Source organism: Condylostylus longicornis, unplaced genomic scaffold, assembly GCF_029603195.1.
Source record: "Condylostylus longicornis isolate FDR11 unplaced genomic scaffold, ASM2960319v2 ptg000135l, whole genome shotgun sequence".
In the NCBI taxonomy this organism is placed as follows: Eukaryota; Metazoa; Arthropoda; class Insecta; order Diptera; family Dolichopodidae; genus Condylostylus; species Condylostylus longicornis.
The window spans coordinates 3,006,591-3,032,078 of NW_026578103.1; the positions used below are offsets into that span (position 1 = coordinate 3,006,591).

The following is a 25,488-nucleotide window of genomic DNA, read 5'->3' on the forward strand; positions in this document are numbered from 1 at the left end:
GTAGTGTGTTCTTATAAATTACATTTTAATAAAAATAATGTTATTATAACTCCCGAAATATACTCGTAATAATCACAAAAATCATAATTTAGAAACTTAAAAAAGAACAATATGTAAGAGAATATATTCATTTGTATAGTTTGTAGGAATTTCCTAAACTGTATTTCCAGTAATTTTTTCATTTGCCTTACATTTACATAGTTACTCAAAATTTTCTTTTTCCGGGATTGTGCAAACTAAGAAAATTAAATACATTTTCGTTAAGATTTATTGTAAGAAATTAAAATTTGAAATAATATTACAAATTTAAATTGATACGATATCAAATTAAACATCATTTTTATGAAAAAATTAAAAATAAAAATTTATAAATTATATTGCAAAATTACAGAATTATTAAAACCCGCGTAAATTTTTTGTAAAAAGAGTTGATTTATATTTAAAAAAGCATTTATTATTAAAAATTTATTTTTATATTATGATTTATATTTAATACTTCGAATAATTTAAAAAATATAGTTAAAGTTATTAAAATAGTAATAAAAGTGTTGAATGTTAAAATAGTGTTGAACTTTAGGATAATTCTTTTTAATTTTTATCTTTTTGAGAATTAATTATTAATTATAAACACCTTTAATTTTTGTTTTGTTTAATTTAAAATTTGAATTTATTTTTATCCTAAAATTTTTTTTCAATATTGCTTTTTTAATACACAACTCAACTTAACGTTATTGTTAAAGTAAAAGGCAACCGTTGCTAAAAAATTAAACATCTTATGATTTTATATTTATATATTTTTTTTTGTAATAATTAGTAATAATAATTTTTTTATGAATCTAGCAAACAATAATTTTATTACAACGGAAGAAGGTACCATAATCAATTAACGTCTTTTCGGCTTCCTGAAAATTATAAAAATTGAAAAACAAAATTCAATAAATTTTTTAGCAATTTTAAAAAAAATGTTAATTTAAAAATAAAAAAACATGATTTTAAGTACGCACCGAATTTGATTTGTCCATAATATTTTTATATATCAGACGAATTGCTCAGGCCAAGCATCAATTATCATACAAACTAAAATTGTATACGAAAGGGTCAAAACAATCAGCATTTAGACGTACGAAATGCATTAATCAGATTGTCTAGCAAAATCGTCATCATTTGATGAGAGAGCAAAAGGAAGGGTAATTAGTAAGGGTCAGTGCGTTTAATAGTATGAGGGACACAAAAAATTTTTGGATTAAATTTTACAGAAAAACAAAAAAAAATAGTAAAAACAAAAACGAGTTGAGCTACAATACTACTCATAATCACAGTTAATCACAATTTAAATTCCTTGAAAGTACAGATCTCATAACACGCTTATCAATCAGAAGATCAAAATAACTAGAGTTAGAATTGACGGCGTACGCAATATCCTAGTCATCAGTTTATTTCTACCATATTAATGTGACGTGGTCGATTAAAATATAAAATATACATACATTTTTTCATACGTTTTCAATTGAAATAACGAGATTTAAAAATATAAATAAAAGTTAAACCATGCAATTTTTCGAATAGGAAATTCTGACGCTAACAAAAGCGTCTAATTTAAATGAAACATTGCTTATTAATTAAATAATGGTAATTTTATTAAAAAAATTATTACGTTAATAATGCGTAATCACAAAATAAATATATTCTGATTAAGTTCATGATTTAATCGGAATACACCTTTATAATTTTAAGAATCAAATTATGTGCGCACTACAAATATATTAAGAAAAATATTGCTTACGGATCGTAAATTAATTAATCCATTTCGGCTTTGGCATCTTTTTTTCCACTTTCATGAACAATTATTATAATGGCAAGAACTAAAACTTCGGCAACAATTCCTAAAAATGGCCATAACGCGGCAAATTTACCTAAAAAATAATATTAAAATGAAAATAATATTAATATATTTGATTTAAGTAAATATAGTATGGATATAAAATGTCTTTGTTTTATTCATAAATATAATTTAGACCTTTTACTCGTAGAACTGTAACTCCAACTGCTTCCTTTCGTCCAGCGTATTCTGTAGCTAAATTTTTTGCAATGCATTTATATTCACCAGCATCAGTTGCAGTTACATTGTGAATAACAATTAAAGCATTTTTTATATTTTTCTCATTTTCTTGTAACAGGTACTTATCGGTAGACTTATCAATTACAGTTTCATCTATAATATTTTAATTGTATAACATAATAAAAAAAAAGAAAAGAAATTACATTTAGTTTTAAATTAATTAATATCTAAGTACTCGTATATAAAAAATATTTTTATATAAATTTTTTTACCAAACTGCCAGTGAATTTGTGGATCTGAACCGGCTACTATACAACGAATAGTTAAAGATTCGCCTTCAACACTTCCTGTACCAGATGGAACACGAACAACAACTTGGGCTTTAAACAAAGATTTATTTAGTTGTTATTACAATTTTTAAACAGTAAAGTATGATTAATTTGAATAATTCAATTTATTAATAAGGAAATTCACGAAAATAATTTTAATTTTGTTAACAAAATTTGTAAAATTACATAATTTTTGCATTTACGTAATTTTATTTTTGCTTTCTTAGCAATTATCAACATTACAAAACTAAGTGTTTTTAATCCAATTTTAATAACTCGTAGAGAAGATTTTAAAGAAATCAAAAACCAGAGATTCTAACCATAGATTTAAAAATAATATATTCATGTTATATGCTAAATCTTTAAGAACCCTAATCTACCCCAAAAGTTAAAAACCCGTGTTCTAAACTTTTATATAGTGCATTTACCTTACCACATTTTTAATATAAGATTATTTTTAATTTTTACTTTTAAATCATTTATACTTCTTCAACTTATAGATTCATTAACAAATTCAAATGCAACTTACAGACAACATTTATATTTCTTTTCTCATCGTTTAGAACACAACTATAAGTTCCTTCATCATCTTCAACAGTTTTTTCAATTATGAATGATTTTTCAGGTCCATTTATTTTATAACGGTCCTTTAGTTCAGGAATTTTCGATACATCAATTCCATCTTTCTCCCTAAAAATGAAATAAATTTTAATAATATTAATTAGAGTATTAAAAAAAGAAATAAATTTGTTACGTTTTATAAGTAAAAATTTAAGATAAAGAAGATTGCAGAGAAGTTTGCAGAGAATAAAATAAATGTTGTATACATGTTTTCCTTTTATAAGTAATGTTATTATTTATGTTGAATTAAAATAAGCGTAATTTTGTTAGCAAATTTATAATACTTTCATTAATTAAATATTAAGCCATGTAAAGTACAAGAGTTATGAGTATTTATGTTACATGTATATAAGAAATTTGTAATTGTACATTGAAAATTAATTTTTTCCAACTTTTTATTTAAAAATATATTATTATAGTATTTTATTTGCGTACATATTCAAATATTTATGTAATATATTCTATTAAATTTTATATACATATATATATGTATATTTACATTTTATATACAATATTACACTTACCAAAATAAACCATCATTAGATCCACTTGTAACATTACATTTTAAATGTAATTTGTGTCTTATATCGTAAACTTTAATTTCTTTATTTTGATTATCGTAATTTGGTACTAAATTGCTCACTGAAAATATTTACAAAAGAAAAAAAATATAAAATAAATAAAAATAATGTGTATTACATATTTATTGTACGACTAAACAACATACACATACACGCATACAATATTAGTAAACAAGATGGTCAAGTATTTTATTTTTCTTTTCTTTTTTTTTCAAAAATAATACTTAAAATATAATAAAAATTTGTGTAGTACAATTTTTTAAAATATAAAGCAACTATATTTGAAAAACTATGAGAAGAGAATTAAAAATTTTCTCACGAATTTTCAAAAAGACAAAAAAATCATTGGAAATAGTATTTTGTGGGATAATTGTGTCTTTGAATACGTATAAATAAAATAAAATAAAATACGTATAAAACATAAAATTTTATTTTTAATTCCACTGTACATTATTTTATTAAAAGAAAATATTTCATAATTTGTTCCCAAAGAGCATTTTAAAATTATAATAAAATGTTATTTTCCATGAGAATGAAAATTTATCATGAATTGCAAAGTTCATGACAAATTTTCTTTATTGTACGAGTATTTCATAAAATTATAAAAATACGTATAATTTAAGATTCAAATATTTGTTATGTGTATAGAATGTATATTTATGTAAATTTTATAAATAATAGAAATAAAAAATTTTAATATTGAATAGTTGATGTTACATATAACATTTTTTGGAGAAAACTTAAGAATTTTGACATATGTAAATCTAAATTCAAAATTTTATTAAAAATTTAGTGCTTGATATTTCTGAAAATGCATTACTGTATATTATGGAATTCCTACACATTATGTGAACTTTTAAGTGTTTTTATTTATATATAACACACACATATATACATTATTTAAAGAATATACTTTGCATAAATTTGTTGTTATAATATAAAACACATATAGAAATTTAAATAAATATATGTACATATATATATTTCTATATTTATATATATATATATAGAATTTTCCTCATAACCCTTACTTAAAATAATTGCAATTTTATATATGTTATATTGAAAATATGATCAAATTTGAAAAAAGAATAAATAAGAGAAAATAATTTAAATAACAATATAAAAACCATTCACATGAAATTATAAAATATAATATAAAAAGTAAAAATTATGAAATTATTAAGAAGAAAAATGACTAAAAAATTAAGTCCCTGTTTAGTTAAACTTTCTATTTTCTTGCAACAATTACAAAATTTTGTAATGACAATTATAATTTTATTGTAATGTACCTTTTTCTATTTTATCGTCTTTTTCTGGTGATTCATTTGATAATTCATCAGACATAACAAAAGATTCATTAAAATAATTTATATTTGACGGAATCGGCGAATAATACATTGTTTCTAATTCAATTGGTGTTGTTGTTAACTTTTCGTTGCTAACAACTTTTAACGTATGATAATTCGAATGTACTTTATTGCATTGATATTTTCCTTCGTGTACTTTTAATGCGTGCTTAACAGATAAAACGGCTTCGACTTTATTTGTTTCACCTTAAAATATTTTTACATATTTTCACGTTTTTTTATTTTTTATTTTTTAAAATTGATTAAAATTTTTATGTTTCAATTTAAATATTAAACGGAAAGAAAAAAAAAGAATAAAAAATATAAGCTATAAAAAAAATCAACAAAAAATTGGAAAATTTTTGAACAGAAAATTGGTAAATATTTATTTCTTTTGTTTTTTTTTAATCATTCATTTATTTATTGAATTAGATTGATTACCTTCTACTTTTTTTTCTCTTATAACATAGGCATGATCACTATTCCCATGCCGTAAATTATGTCGTGTTATAGGTTTATTATCTTTAAGCCATTCTATTGGATCAGATAATGTAACTATACAAACAATTTCAAATGATTTACCAACTTCAACTTCTGAATCACCAAAATATACTGTGATACCGTCATCGATTAAATTTGCGCTAGTAGTTTTGGCTAGAATATTAAATTTTTAAAATGCCACATGTAATTATAAAAATTTTTATACAAAATAAATTAACAAAAAAAAAAAAAGTTTATCAAAAAATTTACTTCAATATTTTATTTTAATAATTTTATTTTATTTTAATTCTTTAAAAGTGATATTTATGGATAATTTATTAAATAAAATTTTCTCCTATTTTCAACGACTACAATTTTTTATAGATGACTGTATATCATAAAATTATAGGAAAATCTCAATACACATTACAAGCATTTTCTTATCAAAATAAAGTATGACATAACCTTAGGCGGTTAAAATTACATATGTATTTATGTATTAAAGTAAAACAAAAACTAGTTTTTCTTCTCTATCAACTTTTTTTATGTTTTCTTTTACGTTAGACTTAATATAATATAATATAATTACCTAATAAGAATTTTTTTTTTAAATTAATTGAAAAATACCAGAAGAACAAAAAGCAAAAATAAAACTTAAAAAATTTTATTTAATATGTAATTTTTTTTATATGTTTATATAATGATTATTGTGAAAAAATAAAAATTGCATGTAAATTGTAAGAAACAAATTTTTTCTCTTTAGTATATTTCATATACTAAAGAACAATTTTTAATACAAAAACTGAAAAAATTTAAAAGGTTATTAGGGCAAATGCTATACATAGATATTGAAATTATTGTACATTTTCATACTGTTAATATGTATTATACAATATACATACATATATATATACACAAAAATTAATTACATTCACACATTTTTGAAATATGTACATCTTATATGTATATAATATAATATATACTATACTACAAAATTAGCTGATATATAAAATAAATTATATATATTGTTAATTGTTTATCTATATATGCATATATATAGAAAACAAAATTTGTCACATTTTTGTGCATAAATATTAACTATATAGATATATATTTAGACATATGTATGTATAAACATATATATACATATTATGCAGACTATTTTATTATAACTGTTTATAGCTATTATAATATAATATTATAGATTTATAGTTATTTTACTGAGCCCAAAACCCAACATTGCGTAAAAAATTTATGCTGTAAACTTTAAATTTTAATTATGTTTTCTTTATGTATATATATAAAGATGAAGTTTTATTAGCACTAAAAATTTTACCATTGCAAAAACTTATTACATTTAATATTATTGTATTCGACTATAACTAAAGAGTATTCAAAAAAAAGATAAATTTTAGAATAATTTAAAAACTCATATTAATTTATATAAAATAATAAATTAACTATAACAGAATGTATTCGGGATTTGTAAGTATATATGTATGTATGTAATTTATGAATTCAAGTATTAATATTATTGACTTAAAAATATAGTAAGTGTATGTATGAATGTATATAAATTTTTCTATAACACATTGCATATTTATAGGGAGTATTTCTACTAATTGTTATAAAAGCAATAGTGTAGAGAAAAAAATTTTATTAAAAATTAGTATGTATATATATATATATATTAAAGGGAAACAACATGCCATATAATTTAACAAAAAAAGGAAAAAAAAAAAAAAACCATTTTTTTTTAGTTAATTTTGTATTATAAAGATAAGAAAAAAAAACTCTTCTTTTACCTGCATAAGTAATTTTCACAGCAACGATAACAAGTAGAAGAACTTTTTCTATCAAATCCATTTTATTGATTAATTCTAAAAATTTATTTTTTCGTACTTATTTAGCTAGGATTTTTACACTATATTTAAATATAACTATATAATTATATATATAATTATATATTTATAACTATGAATAATTTTTTTTCTTATTTTATATTATAACAAGATTTCCATAACACTTTTTTCGAATTTTAATAATATTTTAACTTTTTTTAATTTCATTTAAAATACATGTATAAATATGTATATACATAAATATATATATATAAGTATGTATATTTTTTTTAAGATATATTTGTTTCTTTTTTCAAGACTTGCTTTATATCTTTATTTTAACTATTACTTTTTTTTTTAATTTTAAACACTATGAAATGAAATTTTGTTTCACGTTTAGCGAAACCCAGATATTATGCAATTTTAAAACCATTATTTACAACGAGAAAGCAGGGAAAAATAAATATGCAAAGATAAGAGCCCAAATTGGCATTGAAAAACTCAATTCAAATTGTTTTCAACTCTTCTACATACACAAATTTTTATTTTACTTATGTTTGCTTTACTCTTTTTTTTTAAGTGAAGAAAGAAAGAATACAACACTAAAAGTGGCACAGAATCGAGCAAAAAAATTATTTTTCCCTTGTTTTTCCTTTTTGCTTTATATATATACATAAATATTTATATGCACAAAACTATATATAAATATCTATTTTTTTTCAAATATACATACATATTTTATGCTGTATAACGTAATTTTTTGGCAGTTAAATGTAAAAAATGAGAGTAAACGTATACTATAAAAGGGGAAAAATGCTTTGATAATATCGTAAAAATAATGACAGTTGATATTTCATAATATTGTAAGAATGGTAAATTTTTATTTGCTACCGTTGGAATACAAGAAATATGCAATTAATTTGTAATGTACTGAAGTTTTTTTTTAATTTAGTCTGATTTATTAAAAAAAAAAACATATTATAAAAGAATTAACTTTAATTAAATTAACTATAATAAAGATGTCATTGATTTATTTAAGACTAATTAGTTAATATTATGTTTTACATAAAGAAATTTCAAATATCGATGCATCGATTTTAATTCAATACATATTCTTTAATAAGCGTATACATTCTATAATAAGAAAAAGTCGTACAGGATATTCTTAAAAACTATTTTGAATTCTATGGAACAGGAAATTTTACAATTAACTTCTTAATAATGTGTAAGTTTGAAATTTGTTATATGATATTTTGATTATTGCGTTATACAAAATTATAGTACTTTGGTTAAAAATATGGAATATATATTTGTGTATTTAAATCAAACCAAAAAATTTTTTTGCAATGGATATGAAACACAAAATATCAAAACAATTAATCGTTTCAAAACAATTAAATCGCCTCAAAATCAAATTTTTAAACAAAAAATATAATTTTATTAAATATTTAAAAAGTGGCTCTTCATTTTTCTAAATCACTTATTCTAAAAAGAATATAAATTACATATCACAAACTCCTTTTACTGTTTGCTATTTGTGATTAAAAAATTTAGTAAAAATTGCTATGCCACGAAAATTAAAAACGATAAATGTAAAAATTGAAATAAAAAATTCAATGTAGAAATTTTTGATTTAAGTTATGTAACACTCCTGTGTAGAAATACATATTTGGGTACTTGGGTAATACATATACTATGTACAGTCATTCTACTGTACATAATACATAGTACAATAGAATGACTGTACATAGTAAACCAATGTACATATAGTATGACAGTCATTCTATGAATATTAACTATACTCATAAAAATATTTCGCGCCCTCTTACTATATTCATATTATAAATACTAAAACAAAAATTAAACAAATCATAAGAACACCAAAAGTAAAATGAACTGAATCAAATACACGCTTATATTAAACTGAAGTTTCTTTTCTAAAAAAATCATTCATATATAAAAGCATAAAAAGAAAAAAATACTGAAAAAAGAATAGGAATAATGATGATAATAACAATAATAAATGAAATAAAACAATATTGATTGAAAAATGTATGAGTATGCATAGTGAACCTAATATCCTTTCTAATTTACTTTCCTTACCGTTTCATAAATCTTTATCCTTTTACATAAAAAGTTTTTTTTTATATTTTTTTGTCTTTGAGAAAATAAAAATTTTATACAATGAATTTTTCTATGCTTATGCATTTTTGCAGTTACTTTTTATCCTTGCTTTAGACCGGTCCGGTCAACCGCAAAAACTCGCTGAATGCATTAAATTATATTTATGTATAAATCGCTTTAACACAATTTTAAAATAAAGTATAAGAATATATAAATGAAAGGTAAATTAAAATTATAAACGATTACAAAGTCGTTACATATTCATTGTAACAAAGCATAATTAATACAAATAATTATGTGAGAACACAATAATCAAAAAGGATCATTCATATACCAAATAAATTGTTCTAGTAAATTAAATCAATATTGTTGTAATAAAAAAAACTATTCACTACACTGAATTTAGGTCAACGCACTATATATTTATAATTTGATTTCATTTGAAGTTTTTTTTTCAATATTTTTGCATAAACAATATATTTACATGTACATATGTGTATATGAATTAATATGTACATTAATATTTTTTAATCGTAATTATATTAGCTCTTAAATTAAGGTTACTTTAATAAGTGGAGAATTTTTATGCGAAAAATAATGAGAAATGACTTAAGTCCAAATAAAAGAGAATTTTGTTTTTAAAATAACGAGTATTTAAGTGGTTGATATTTAAGTTTGTCATCATAAGGCAAAAAACAATTAAGGTTATCAATTGTGCTCCACTTTCGAGTATATTGTAATATATTAACGACGATATGAATATAACATAGTAACGGAAATTATGAATAGTATACTGAGAAATAATAAAGTGAAAATTTATATTTGATTAAAAAAATAGCTTTTATGCAAACGGATACTTTTTTTAAATATTCTAAGTACTTATAAAAAGGGGTTACTTTGGATATTTGCAATAAATGAAATTTATTACTTCATATTGAAGAAAATATTTTTAAAATTTTTAGAAAAACCAAAAGCAGGACACTTCAATCCCACTCCAAGAAGAAAATCAATTTTTACCCCAGTTCTAACAAAAATAAAACATGGTAACAATGGTCATAATTTTGATGATGAAGTATATAATTCTTTTGAAAGATCAGAAAATAAAATTAAAGTAAGTATTAGTTTTCTTTTTTTTATTGATAAAAAATTAACTTTAATAAAAATAAAAAAATAACGGTGAAAATTTCAATTAAAATAAATTTTATAGAGGCATAGCATCCACGGGATGATGGATGAAGAGAATATTATTCGGCCCCATCAAGAAATGGGTCAGTTATCTTTGGAAGAAAAAAAATATCTTTTGGCAGTCGAGAGAGGTGATGTGGCCGGTACTCGAAGGTAAATATGCAAATATTTTTCTTCTTTTTTAATAATTTCATCTCAAATCATATCCTTTTGCTGTTTGCGTTTTTAGGATTATACAAAAGGCGTTGGAAACTAACTATATTAATTTAAATTGTGTTGATCCTCTAGGAAGGACTGCTTTATTAATGGCTATGTAATTTTTTGAATAAAAATTTAAATTATTATAAATACAAATTTTTTTCTCAAACAATCTTTTTTTTAAATAAATAATATAGCGATAATGAAAATTTAGAAATGGTTGAATTACTTATAAATTATAAACTTGATACAAAAGATGCCTTACTACATGCCATTTCTGAAGAATTTGTCGAAGCTGTTGAAGTTCTTCTTGACCATGAATCTAACCTACATAAATATGATATGAATGTAAAGTTAAAAAAAAATTAATTTATATTACATTAATATAACTAAATATTTTTTAAGAGTTGTGAGTCGTTAATGGATGATACAAGTTCATTTACGCCTGATATCACGCCCCTCATATTAGCGGCTCATAGAAACAATTATGAAATAATTAAAATTCTATTAGATCGTGGTTCGACAATTCCAATGCCACACGATATAAGGTTTAATAAGTTTGAGTAACTTTTTAATAAAAGTTTAAAAAGTTTTAAATATTTTTTTGTCATTTTTTGATTAGATGTGGATGTGATGAGTGTGTAATATCACATATGGAAGATTCATTAAGACATTCACGATCAAGTAAAATTTGAAACAAAATATATAAATTTGTTTTTTTAATAATTTTGATTTCAAATAAAAATTTAATATTTTAGGAATAAATGCTTACAGAGCTTTGGCAAGTCCCAGTTTAATAGCACTATCATCAAAGGATCCTATACTTACAGCTTTCGAGCTTTCATGGGAATTGAGAAGGCTTAGTTTTTTGGAACATGAATTCAAAGTTATAAATAAAATCAAAATATTTACTAACAGTATAGTATAAAACATTTTCTTTAGAGTGAATATCTAGAACTGAGAAAACAATGTCAAGATTTTGCAACTGCGTTACTTTATCACACCAGAAGTTCAACTGAATTGGAAATTTTATTAAATCAAGATGCCGCAGCCTCTTTATATAATAGTGGAGAGAAACATCATTTGAGTAGATTAAAACTAGCTATCAAATTGAGGCAAAAAAAGGTAATACAACTTCAAATTAACCAAGAGTCTGTAAATAAACTAAAGAAAACTTATAACAGTTTGTTGCTCATCCAAATGTCCAACAGTTATTAGCAAGCATTTGGTACGAGGGTCTACCAGGTTTTCGAAGAAAAAATATGGTGCTGCAATCAATGGAAGTCATCCGAATAGGTAAATTACCGAATATTACGCGGAGCTTGCTTTCCATATATTTAATAAGTTAAAGCTATTAAAATTAATATCAACACATTTTCAATTTATAAATATAGGTGTTATGTTTCCGATGTTTTCCTTATCATATATATTTGCTCCATATTCTACTATCGGACAGACAATGAAAAAACCCTTCATCAAGTTTATATGCCATAGTGCATCATACTTAACTTTTTTATGTCAGTACTTTTTTAACTAACTGAATGATTTCAATAAAAAATCATTTTTTTTATCATACATAATATTATATCTCAGTTTTGCTGATGTTAGCATCACAAAGAATTGAAGCTGTAATAGGAGTATGGTTTTACGATCAAACAACATTTGTGCAAGATGAACTAATAACTAAGAGAGGAGCATATCCATCAAGCATTGAATTGCTCATATTATGGTGGGTAAGTGGTAAGTATAAAAATCTTCTGTATCATATGCTACAGTATTTGGAACGTATATACATTATGTGTGTACATGTATATATGTATGTATATTTTTCATGTACATAGGTTTAATTTGGAGTGAGATTAAACAGTTATGGGAAGTAGGATTACAAGAATATATGAACGACATGTGGAATGTTATTGATTTTATCACAAATTCCTTATATGTTGCAACAGCAGCTTTAAGAGTTGTGTCATTTATTCAAGTAAATGTCAGAATAAATATTTTATATAAAATTATATTTTAAAACTAAACAATGGTTTTTCTATTTTGAATTTTGGAGGTCCGAACTGAAATGCATGCGATAGATTTACCAAGAGAAAAATGGAATGATTGGGATCCAATGTTGATTTCTGAAGGACTTTTTAGCGCTGCAAATATATTTAGTTCGTTGAAATTAGTTTATATATTTTCTGTTAATCCATATTTAGGGCCCCTTCAAGTATCGCTCTCAAGAATGGTCATGGATATAATTAAGTTCTTCTTTTTATATGTTTTAGTTTTATTTGCTTTTAGTAATGGTCTGAATCAGCTACTATGGTAATTTTTGTGCAAAATTTTTAGCTAAGCAATTTAAAGAAATTTTCACTACAAAAAGGTACTATGCCGATTTAGAAAAAAAGCGATGCCCTGAATTGACTGGAAATGCCAACCTCACTAATGGTACTGATTTAAATGCGTGCACAGTGTGGAGAAGATTTTCAAAGTAATTACTTTAATCCAAGGATTTCAATATTAATAATCATTAACTCTGTTTAAAGTTTGTTTGAAACGACACAGTCATTATTTTGGGCTGTTTTCGGTTTGATTGATTTGGATAATTTCGAGCTAGATGGTATAAAAACTTTTACACGATTCTGGGGAATGCTCATGTTTGGAACTTATTCTGTAATTAATATTGTTGTCTTATTGAATTTATTGATAGCAATGATGAACCACTCGTACCAACTCATAGCTGTAAGACAAGTACATTATTGACTAATGCATTATTCTTTCTATTAATTGTACACATAATACTATTATAAATAACATTTCATGATAATTAAACATTACTTTTAAATCAGATTTTAACTATGTACTTATGTACCTAATTTAACGCTATAGGAAAGAGCAGATACAGAATGGAAATTCGCTCGATCAAAATTGTGGATAAGTTACTTTGAGGAAGGTGGAACATGTCCACCTCCTTTTAATATCATTCCGACTCCCAAATCTTTATGGTATGCTTTCAAATATTTAAAATCAACATTTTGTGCTCATTCTACAGCAGCACGTAAAGAGCACTTAAAAACTATTAAAGTAAGAAACTAATCACATAATTATAAAAATTTTGCACTAGTTTCTACAGATCTTGACCATAAAATATAATTTAAATAATTTTACCCTCTCATTTTTGTTGATACCAATGAAATAATTTGCTTTCAAATTTTAGAAAAGAGAAAAACAAGCAAGTGATCGAAATTTGAAATACCAAGTAAAAAAATACATGCATAACTATTACAGTAATAGAAAACATTTTTCCTTTTTCCAGCAAATAATTCGTAATTTGGTACGACGCTACGTAACAGTTGAACAAAAGAAAACTGAGTCTCAAGGTGTAACCGAAGATGACGTGAATGAAATCAAACAAGACATATCGGCATTCAGGTTTGAATTGGTTGAAATTTTAAAGAATAGTGGAATGGACACGAATGTGAGCGCTGGACAATCAGGAGCAAGTGGTAAGAAAAACCGGCATAAGGAGAGACGCCTAATGAACGGATTTAATATTGCGCGCTCTGGTTCAAATAATCAATCATCTTTTGATTTTATGGATAATCAACAATTTTCCTTCTTCTCAAGTATTGTTAACGAAGCTACTTCAAAAAAAAAAATAGCTCATTTTTCAGTACCAATGAGCTGCTCACAAACAAACTGCGATACTTTGCACACACATGTACTTAAAAAAATTGAGAAACAAGCTACAAGCCCATATGTTGGCGAGAGTTTTGCTGATGATAAAAGTGGTGAGAATTTAATAAATCATTTAATTTTCTAAATAAAAAAAATAAATCATACGAATCATAGAATCAGAAAACCGAACTTCACAAATGTATAAGAAATTTTTGAGCCGGTCGAGATCAGCAGAATCACTTACAAAATATTTGCCGTCGAAAGCTTGTCCTTCTGCAACAAATGTAAGAGAAAAAATATTTCAAAAAAGCAAGCCAGCAGACTCAACACCCTTGAAAGGTTAATTAAACAAAAAACATATTTCAAATACACAATTTTCTATATCAATAAATTATGTTTCCAATTTTAGATGGAAAAGCTATAACAGCTTGGAAAAACAAACGTAAAAAATTTTCGACTAGCAAAAACGTAAATAACACTATTAAAATGGATTCAGTAGCAACAGAAAGCCAAAATTCATTCAACAAAAATGTAATTAATCATATAAAATTACATAATTTATAGTTTTATTTATAATTTTCAAAGCATATAAATTTTAGCTTCTAACGCGAGTCTTAAGCTATCCAGCATGTGAAGAGGTAGAATCAAGTAATATTTCGCCAACCTATCATCAAAAACTAGAAAACGTTGATAGTTTAGAGGAATCATTTGAATATTCTGCCGAAAGTTTATCAACGCAACAAATAAAAGAAGTATCAACATCATCAATAAACTCACGCGAACCTTTACTAAGTGTTTCGTCAGTAACCATGGACATATAAATTTTTACAATTCAAAGTTGTGTATTTTTCTATAAACGCAATGGAGCAAGAATATTAATTACCTGAGAATATATTATAGTTGCAAACAAATATAGTGAAAAACATCATGTTGTCGTTATAACATACTCATATGCACTATATTAGAGATTTTTGAAAAGAAGCACAAGAGAATGAATTTAATTATTTTAAATTAGTACAGAAAAATATATGATTTATTAAAATTTAAGCTCTATACTTTTTTAAATTATGCGATTAATAAAACCTGAAGCCCGCTGTGTTGTTTTTAAAGCAAGTAAATAATAAAATATTCATGTAAAATCGCAACGAGTCAGTATGTTTAAATAAACAAATACACAATTTATAGATAAAAATAATATATTTTTTTTGTTCTAATCCAATAAATAACAGTATTGTTTATAATGTATAAATATATATTAATATAAATATATTGTGTATATTATATAATTATAAATATATATTATTATTAGTACATTTAATAAGTAATTTTCACTTAAACAATTAAAAAAAGTATTATTTTAATTCAATATTGTTTTACTTATTAGTAGTTCGAGGTGAAAAATTCACTCTAAATATAATGTTTATTATTCTTATAAGTTAAGTACATTTTGCTGTAACCATCATATTACATGTTTTAGTGTTTTATAACAAATACGTTATTTATAGAAGAAAAATATTCATTAGTTAAAGCTGCTTCTTTTTAAATTATTGTAAAATTTGTTTAACATATCAATTAAATTATTGTTTTTGTTTAATATATCAATTAAGAAGATATCGCAACGAAATTCGTTGATTTTTTTTAAGTTTTTACTGTAAGAATATTATAAATTTTTATCAAAAACCTTTTAATTCTATATAATAATCTTTTGCAGAATGTTAATAACCTACACATATTTGAATTTGAGTCATATCATGCAATAAATTAAAAAAATAATACATTGGCACGTTAAACGAAGTCTCATGTAGTTTTCAGATAAAACTGCAATCCATAACTCATATGGAAAATGATAAAATAATAAAAGCATTCATATGCACATAATACCATTGTTGATTTTTTAGCGTTAACCTAAATCAGAATACACATTATTTTTAATCTTCTGTAGATTGATACCACGTCACTATCATTCGAATAACAATATAATCATAATAAAGTTTAAAAAACAAAAAATTATATAGAATGCCTGTTTTGTTCAGCATATACTATAATAAAATGAAATGAAACCAAGTTAATTTGTTATGCATTCTTATTAAAATATGCGGACTAGGAATGAAATCATTTTTGCAGCAAATTTCTCCTTATAATTGAAACTTTTGATTTTGCATTTTGCAAATTAAAAATCTTAATTAGAAAAAATTTAAACTGCAAAATTACATTGTTTCTCTTGTAAATCTTAATTCAAATAATTTAACTTTTTTCAAATAATTTAGAAAAAAATCTTAACACATATTATACCAAATTTTGAATGCAAATAAACTGAGAAATAATTATTTTAAATTCGCTTTTTTAGGCTTACACAAATAGATGTATAATACTCAAGCAATAGTCGCTCAATAAAATGTGCTTATCAAAATGGTTTTACTGCGCAAGAATATTAAATAATACGAATTGACTTACAACGAATAATGATGTTTAACCAAAAGATAAAGTTTAAGCAATTTGAAGTGATTGTATAATCATATACTTTAAAAATAACGTTTATTATTAATTCTAGTTAGTACTTACGCATGCGCTGTGTTATATTTGTGTTCTTACAAAATAAGAATTATTTAGTAAATTTAAGTTAAATTCTAAATCAAGCAGATAAGTTATTTTTTTATTGATATGTTTTTTAAAATATTATGTGCCATAACAATAGATCTTTCTAATTCTTTCACAGCTGCCAAATTATTATCATTTTCTTTAAACTCTGGATTTTTACTTAATTTCCAGAATAATTCTGCAGCTGCGTATGCACTGTTGTTCAATATAGTAGCAACATGTAAACATTCATCTGTAGTAACTACCAAATAAAAACAAACTTTATTTTAATATGAAATCATTAGAAAATACAATGGAAAAAAATACCTCTGAAATCTTGATGTGGAAGACTTTTAATTTTGTTCTCAAAATTTTTATGTTCAGGTAAACTAGATCTTTTGCTAATACTTGAGTGAAATTTGTTCATTTTACTTTCTAATTCATCAAAACTTGAATCATCATCTCCGGAGTTTTCAGCAAGATTTGCTAAAATATAAAAAAAAGTTAAGTTAAAATTTTGAAAAACAAAAACAAATTTTATATAAAATATGACATTATATTATTAGGAAAAACAAAAGGAAACATGTTAAGAAATTGTTAAAATGGTTAGTACCGCTGCCGTGTGTTTTTGATCCTTTTCGCCTTAATATTGAACTTGATGTTTTGCTAGGTGTTCCTATAAAAATTTTATTAAAAATATTAGGTTTTCCAGTTATAAAGTTTTTTTTTTTTTACAATTTTTCCTCATATTTCACGATTATTATCGCAAATCGAATATAATTTCTACATATAATAACACTACCACATTACAACATGTTATAAAAATAAACAAAGTAAAAGCAGATTATTTATTTACAAGCATTCAGCTTTTCAAATGAATGTGCAAAAGTAACTACATCATCTGATATTATGCAAATAGTTAAAAAAAAGCCTTACATAAACATAATTTAAAATTAAATGGTTTTCTGAAATCTCAATACCTTTTGTCCAGCATAAATCACTTAAGGATAAAGCTCTACGTATATTATAATCCCCAACCTGGCTTGAGTTAGTGTCACTCTCTACGCAAAATAAACGAAGAAACATTTAATTGTATGAAAGACACTAAAATGAAAAAAATCAATTTACTATATTACTACCTTCTTTTTTTTGATGGAGAATATCCCTTCCTCCACAAAAATTTAAATCAAATGTACTTTGGCTTGTCCGAAGATTTGATCGATAACCAACCTTTAAAACATTATTAAATGCTCATACAATTAGAATAAATAATAATAATAAATATTGAATTTACATTTTCTAATTTCAGTTTAGCCTCCTTTATTACTTTTAAAAGTTCTTCTTTTTTGGTATTGGAATACGATTTGGGTTTATCCTTGTACTCAGTTTTATGTTTTGCACTAATACTTCTTCGGCCTAAAAATTTAGCAGATTTATAAATTTTCAACTTTACCTTGAAAAAAATTAAACATTAATTATTACTTTCGTTATTTCTTGCACTTAAAGTTTGTGGACCATCTATAGCTATCTGCAGGAACTGTGAAGATGCCCTTTGCGGAATATTTTCGAAACTACCACCCAATGCAGAATTCAATGAACGATCTGCATTTTCTCCACTTGGAGTAGAGCCGCCATCATCTGTGTCTGATAAGCATGTGTTGGTATCAGAAACACTAGGCGAAATTCCTCCAGCTGAAGAGTTTGAAATAAGAATTTTTTTATCAAACTTGTTTTTTCGTGCAGTTTTTTTTAATTCTTCTTTGTTCATTTCGTTTACTTTAAAATCCCTAAAATATTAAAATATTATACATATTTGCTTTTGATTTTTTCAATTTGTTTTGTACATAGCGACCGTCGTAGGATAACTAGGGTAATATAATCCATGATCAGAACTAGTGCGTTCTCCATCTGAAATATCTTCAACATCACCGTCATTATCATTATTCGTCTCAAAATCTAAAGAAGAAAGATCTTTGTTTTTGTCAATAATTTTAGATTTATGTGCCCGTTTTTTTGCGTCTAATCCACTGTCAATAGAACTGTCTTCACTCATATAACTGTTATCGTTGTTATCAAAATTTGAGGCAAGGATATTTTGGAAGTTATTAAATGTTGGACTGTCACTAATATTACTTAAAACATCTGAACTATCAGAAAATTTTGTACGAGCCCAACGGCCTCGCGGTTTAGGGGCTGGAAGTAATTTTGAACCCACTTGATTACTACTACTTGAAGGTTGTTCAAAATCGGTTTCATTTATGTAGGACTTCTTTTTTGCCCATAGCGGTAATTGTCCAATTTCAAAAAGCTTTGTATTAGGTTTTTCCGCCGTGTCTAAAATAAATTTCATTCTTGACGCGTTATAGTAATCTTCATTCACAATAGAATTCGCTGTGCTTCCACTAGATTCCATATTTTCTGATACAGGACGAATTTGATACTGTGCAAGAAGAGATTTTCCACTTCTACCTTTTTGTTGAGACAATCTTGCTTGCATTGTAATAATCATTTCATGAGGCATTTCCCAGATAAAAATACAGCTATCGCCACTTGCAGACACTAAATATCTATAAAATTGAAAAAACTTTGAAAAAAGTACATAAGTGCACAATAATCATCAATTTTTAATACCTGCAATCTACTGTAAATTTTAATCCAGTCACTAGTTCACTGTGACCATGCATACGAGCCATACACTCGCTCGAATAATAATCATAAATAGACAAAGTTTTATCAGTGCAGGAAGTTGCTATGTAAATTCCAGTGGGATCCAAACTTAACTTAATTAATCCTCCATCTTCAGACATTGATCCTTTAAAGGTTTTAGTATGTTTTGCGTTTTGCGTTGTATAAATTCGTATATTTCGATCTTGGCAAGCTGTTAGAACATGTTTACCTTTATTATCCACCTCCATATCATATAACGTAGTTTTTCCGGAACAGTTTGTGTCCCTTATAAATTGATTATGTTGAAAGTGTCTAAATAAAATAGATTTATCAGCTCCACATGAAATCATTTGAATATCATTTTTCTTTCCAATAAATTTAACGGATGTAATACTACTTGAATGATCATCTAGAGTTTGCAAAAGTTGATAGTCTTGCTCCATGTCAAAGACATGGATTAATCGGTCTCGACTGGCACTTGCTAATAAACGCCTTTCAATTCCACCATGGGTGTACTCCAAGCATAAGACTTCTGAATCATGTGCTTCTATCGTTTTAATCAAAGTTAGGTTATAGAGAGAGTATATTCTTATATTTCCATTTCGATCCCCAGTTGCCAAATGATTTTGACACGGACTTACTTTAACGCAACGAACCCCATTCCTTCCATCGTAGCTACTATTTTTATCGGAACCAAAAATTAAATTGTCGTTATCTTTTAAAAAATTCAAATGTTCATCAATATACAGAGCCTTTAACAACTCTTTACTATAAATATTTGCGGGAAATGTACTATTCCGATAGTTATTTTCTAGGCCCCAAAATCGTATAGTATCATCTGAAGAACATGTCAAAAAACAATTATCGGGTCTAATATGTGGTTCATCACAGTCTGGTAATGTTTCAACACCCCATATGCAGGCTGAATGATATAAAAATGACTGACTCTTTCCAACCCGATTAATATCCCTTAAATCCCAAACGTAAATACTATGATCATTATAAACACAAAACGCTTTTGATCGAGAATCATCAAAAACCATCGCCAACGTATCAGGATACTTTGCATCTGTCGGGGCAGAGGTTATATGATTGATGGACGTTCCTAGTCCAACGTCAACACCCAAATAGTGCGTTCTAGGTAATGTAGTAATATACTCTAATGTAACACAGTTGAATATTCTTATAATTGCTTCTGAACATCCAACTAAAATATAATGTGAAGTAACACTAATACAATTCGCCGAAGCTGATCGACATGCCACCCATTTGTCAAGTAATCTTCTTGAATTAAACTCTACCAGATGACCACTTTTTGTTATAGCATATGTGCTTCCACTTATTTCATTTTTACTGCAACATACCCCACAAAAATCGTTGTTTCTCAATTCTCCTAAGATAGCGCTTCGTCCCATTAAAGGAATAGGCTCTTTACTCTAAAAAAGCAAATAACGTAAAAAGACTGAGTTACGTATTCTTTGTTTCCATACCTTTCGGAATCCTTCCAAGTACCAAAACTTAACATGCCGATTACCAACGGTAACAAAGTAATTTCCATCACTACTAAAAGACATGCCAGTCACCTTAGCACTAACTTTGTTTGAAGCTATTTTCAAATTTAATTTCCAATCAAAAACGTTTATAATCATATCATGTTGGGAACCCACTGAAACCAAAAATTTTCCATTTGGCGAAAAAGCCTTCAAAAATACAGAAATATACATTTTAAAAAAAATTAAAAAAACGTACCTAACATATTAATAAAATTCAAGCAAACTTACAACACACGCAATAGCGTATTTGTGCCCTAAAAATTCACCAATTAAATTTCCTCCAAGATTTTCCGAACTTTCAAGAGAAGTATTTAATTCCCATATTTTTATGGTTGGATTAATTCCGCATTCTCCTGTGGCTAAATATCTTTCGCATTTTGAGTAAGATAATGCCGTAATAGCTTTTTTAGAAGAATTTATAATGTAAGATTGACTATGTTTTTTTAAATTATATAACACTACCGTGCATCTGTAATTAAAATTTTTAAGCAGAATTGTTTTTTAAATGAAAATTAAATTATGAAAATTTACAATACTTTAAGAGTATTCTATAAGTATTATATAAGTAAGGCGATTCACTAGTGCTTTAGCTTTTTAAATTAAAATTTATTTGCTTTCATATTAAGTATCTTATTTAATGCGGAATTTTCTGATTACGAATGGTTTAATAGAAGCATTTATTTAGAAAAAATCAAAAGCTAATTAATATATTTAGAGAAAACAAAATAAATTTCAAAAATTACCTGTAATAGTATATCGGTAATCTAGAGTCTAGACTATTTAAAATGATATTGAGGAATGTATTTTAAGTTTCTCAAATAGCATAACTCAAATTATGTAAATATCTTGTAACCTAACTTACAAATAATTAAAATAAAACCTATTCTAAATTGTATTTATAATTTTAAAAAATCTGAATTTAACATTGACAAAATTTTGAGAATAAGAGTATATTTTTCCTTACCCTGCTGGATAGGCAACAACACCTGAAGTAGATGCTAAATCTAAAGCTGAGCTGCTACATACTGTAACTCCATATACTTTTTTTAGTTTTACCTAACATAAATGTAATCAATTATTTTTATTGTAATTAATTGGTTTTTCTTACCCTTTCGGTCAAGCTTTCATTTGAACTTCTTTTGATTCTTAAAAATTTATTGAAATCTGTAAATTCCATATCATTTAACTATAATATATGAACTCTTAATACACAGAAAATATAGAAAACTGAAAAAAAGTTACAGTTAAAATATTAATAAGTAAATATTAAAAGCAAAAAAATTCGATAAAATATGACCAATTTTATTTGAATTATACTTTAATTGCATCTAGCCTAGTTTTTCAAATTGTACGTCCATGTAAATTATTTGTTAATATTTAAATTTGTAATTAACATAAAAGCACACTCATATGTTACATATAATACATATATACACGCAACCATATGCGTTTATAATAAATGGCACATAGTTGTTTTGTTTTTTAATATGCGCTCTCAAGAGTTTAAAAATTTATGTAGTACCTATGTGGAAACATACTCACTATCAAAATAATAAACAAATATTATATATTCAAGGTCAACATTATAGTAAAAAATTTAAATCAATATGAATTTCTTGTGATCACATCATAAATATAAAAATTTTTTATAAATATATATGGATGATATTCACTTATAATCAAGAAATACTGTTTAAATTTCAAATTTTAAACTTTATTTTTTGACTTATAATGTTTGCCATTATTTAAAAAAAATGTAGGTATAAGATAAAATTAGATCAACAACTAAATATAGAAGAGACGATTTACTTGTTTCTATAGAAGCAAACTTGATAGGCAAGATGTAGCAAAGGGTGTCACCTCCATTAACAAGTTCTTAATCTTATCAAAAATTCTGACAAAAATATTATACACAAAATGTTAAATCAAAGAAGTTATAAGTTTTTCAAACATATGCTTGCAGGAAAATATAATACAATTTATAAAATTTTATATTTACTAAATTTGGTGCTGATACGCCTCTTTCAATTAAATTCATGGGTAGATTACTAGGTAGGTATTTAGTTATGTAGGTATATCATTTACGTTTTATTGGCCATGAATCTTATATTTACATATTATTGAAAAATCGAAATGAAATAAATTCAATAACTTAAGAATTTAATTTTTGTTAACTCAAAAAATTTTTAGGTTTTCTTTATATACACTGTAAAATTTGCCGACGAATAATTTAGTTAAAAACGTTGTCTTTTTATTAGACGGACATACTTATTTGGAAGTTTCTTTTAATTCAATTTGTTTTACCGTTCTATACTGCGAAAATATACTTACCTAAAATAAAAACAAAAATTATTTACAAATTGAAAATAATTTAGAAAAAATTATAATAATAAAATAATTATATTTTAAATTATTTGTTGTGTTTACATCAATTTGTCTCAAATCATTTTATAAAAATAAAAGTCAAATTACGTAGGACGGTTCTTAAAGGGCGATGTTCAGAAATAATTTTGACATTTCAGAAAATGAAAGGGTTTTTGGCATTATTTCAACAAAATCTGAACGGAACTAAATTCACAATAGCATCCATGTTTATAAACTTAAACCAAGATTTATTTCTTGACTAATTTTTAAAAATGTTTTAAAGTTTATTTTCAGCTGCAAAGAAATACATCTCCAAACTAATACAATATTAGACTTCAAAAATAAATACAAAATCATTAAATTTTTTAATGATTTAAAAAATAAATACAAAATTACGTCTTTCACGGCACTAATGTACACATTCCAAGAGTAACGACTTCTTTCAAAAATATCTTTTTATGATCTTCTTAAAAAATAAGTACTTAATATAATCTTTTTTATATTCTTTTCGACTTCTCTAATTTTTAATCTTGTTATTAAATTAGAAAATGAAATTAAAAATTAAAAAATATCCAAATAAAACATAAGAAAAAGTAATATGTATGTCATTTTTTTACATACATATGATAAAGAGTAAATATTAAATGTAAAGTAAATAAAAAAATCCAAATTAATTTCCAAAAACTTTTAGCTATCAAAAAATATGTTCTTCTTCTGTATTTACTGTTTATGCTTGATAAATATTTTGAAAGTTGACGTTTTTTATAAAATTTTTGAAAGTTTTCTCAACTTTTCTGTTTGGTTTACTTTTTTTTGAAACGTAAATTTGTTTTTTTTTTCGCGAGAAATTACGACATTGCTTTTTTTTAAAGTTTTTTCAAGTTTTATCATTTAATAGTATAATTAATGTCTTTATGTTTAACAAGTCCCAATGCTCAGAGAGAAACTTGAAAGCACGACCTTATTTTATATGGGTTTATTTTTTTAAATCGAGGTGGCTATTTTTTGAGAAGATATATTAAAATAAATTAACACTTATTATAAAGCAGGTAAAATTTAGAAAATATATTTCAAAAATCAAGAAAATATATTAATATTTTCATTCATAATTATTTTAAAATTCTTAAAACAGAGGAAAAACAACAAGCACAACTTTCGCGAGTGAATACTCATTTTTCATGTGTATAATATTTTAATTAAACTTATATGCTTCATAATTCATAACAATTACTGCATATGTGAATTCTTTTTATATTAATATCGATATAATTTTTTTAGATATTATAGTTTATAGGTGATTATAGTTTTATTAGGAATTATTTTCACATTGTTAGTAAGGCTAATTATCTAAAAAGCTTGTTTTTATATAGGGATAATTTGAAATTACGCATCTTTTATAACGATTATAAAATTTTAAAAGCACTTTCATAATTATAAAACTAAAAATCAAGTAATTACAAACTTAAATTAAAATCACATAAAATTTTTATTAACTTTATTTTAAGTCGTGTGTTCTAGACTAAAAAATATAGCACCAAATTTTTTTTATTCACAGTATTATCATTTTTTACTCTCAATTCTCTCAGATATCTTGTCTTACATGGCGGTACAAAAAAAAAGCGTAAAAACTCGAAAATATATTTAATCAAAATTATAGTTAAAATTTTGAGTTAAAACTTGAATTTTTGAAATGTTGTTCAGAAAACTCCAAATTCCATGTTAGTATAAAATTTTTTTTTAGTTTTTAGTCAACTTTGCGTATAGAAAACTCGAAATGAAAATAGGCAAAAATCATAATTTTCCTAAAAAAACAACAAAAAAAATAATTCTTCAAAACTGTCGTTTCGCCAAAAGTACATATGCAATTTTATAAATACATTCACAAAAAAAG

At 24.6% G+C, this 25,488-nt stretch overlaps 3 protein-coding genes across 5 annotated transcripts; 1 reads left to right on the forward strand and 2 right to left on the reverse strand.

The window, feature by feature from the left end:
- Positions 1-575: 575 nt before the first annotated feature.
- On the reverse strand, positions 576-7,864 carry LOC129615434 (hemicentin-1-like). Its single transcript, XM_055530645.1, has 9 exons — positions 7,225-7,864; positions 5,381-5,593; positions 4,883-5,146; positions 3,534-3,651; positions 2,918-3,078; positions 2,332-2,439; positions 2,018-2,212; positions 1,784-1,913; positions 576-902 (listed from the first exon to the last, which is right to left on the reverse strand). The coding sequence occupies exons 1-8, from the start codon at positions 7,283-7,285 to the stop codon at positions 1,798-1,800; spliced, it is 1,236 nt and encodes a 411-aa protein (XP_055386620.1). The 5' UTR covers positions 7,286-7,864; the 3' UTR covers positions 576-902; positions 1,784-1,797.
- Positions 7,865-9,332: 1,468 nt separating this feature from the next.
- On the forward strand, positions 9,333-15,636 carry LOC129615433 (transient receptor potential-gamma protein-like). Of its 3 annotated transcripts, none has more exons than XM_055530644.1 (22): positions 9,333-9,605; positions 10,347-10,495; positions 10,592-10,722; positions 10,799-10,882; positions 10,965-11,115; positions 11,173-11,315; positions 11,390-11,451; positions 11,526-11,653; positions 11,710-11,892; positions 11,952-12,063; positions 12,162-12,284; positions 12,361-12,507; positions 12,609-12,754; positions 12,827-13,083; positions 13,142-13,249; positions 13,305-13,431; positions 13,648-13,842; positions 13,976-14,017; positions 14,075-14,549; positions 14,611-14,775; positions 14,846-14,967; positions 15,036-15,636. In XM_055530644.1, exons 1-22 carry the CDS (start codon positions 9,599-9,601, stop codon positions 15,255-15,257), a joined length of 3,279 nt encoding a protein of 1,092 aa, XP_055386619.1. In that variant the 5' UTR covers positions 9,333-9,598; the 3' UTR covers positions 15,258-15,636. The 3 variants fall into 3 exon arrangements, with proteins under 3 accessions (XP_055386619.1, XP_055386616.1, XP_055386618.1); XM_055530641.1 differs by having other exon boundaries at positions 13,305-13,500; positions 15,036-15,632; XM_055530643.1 differs by having other exon boundaries at positions 9,334-9,605; positions 12,609-12,748; positions 13,305-13,500; positions 15,036-15,630.
- Positions 15,637-16,059: 423 nt separating this feature from the next.
- LOC129615432 (mitogen-activated protein kinase-binding protein 1) lies at positions 16,060-23,690 on the reverse strand. Its single transcript, XM_055530640.1, has 14 exons — positions 23,565-23,690; positions 22,342-22,460; positions 22,198-22,289; positions 21,462-21,702; positions 21,171-21,380; positions 19,645-21,116; positions 18,858-19,580; positions 18,496-18,800; positions 18,308-18,429; positions 18,153-18,243; positions 17,994-18,074; positions 17,627-17,689; positions 17,341-17,499; positions 16,060-17,275 (listed from the first exon to the last, which is right to left on the reverse strand). The coding sequence occupies exons 2-14, from the start codon at positions 22,408-22,410 to the stop codon at positions 17,082-17,084; spliced, it is 3,822 nt and encodes a 1,273-aa protein (XP_055386615.1). The 5' UTR covers positions 22,411-22,460; positions 23,565-23,690; the 3' UTR covers positions 16,060-17,081.
- Between the last annotated feature and the right edge of the window lie 1,798 nt (positions 23,691-25,488).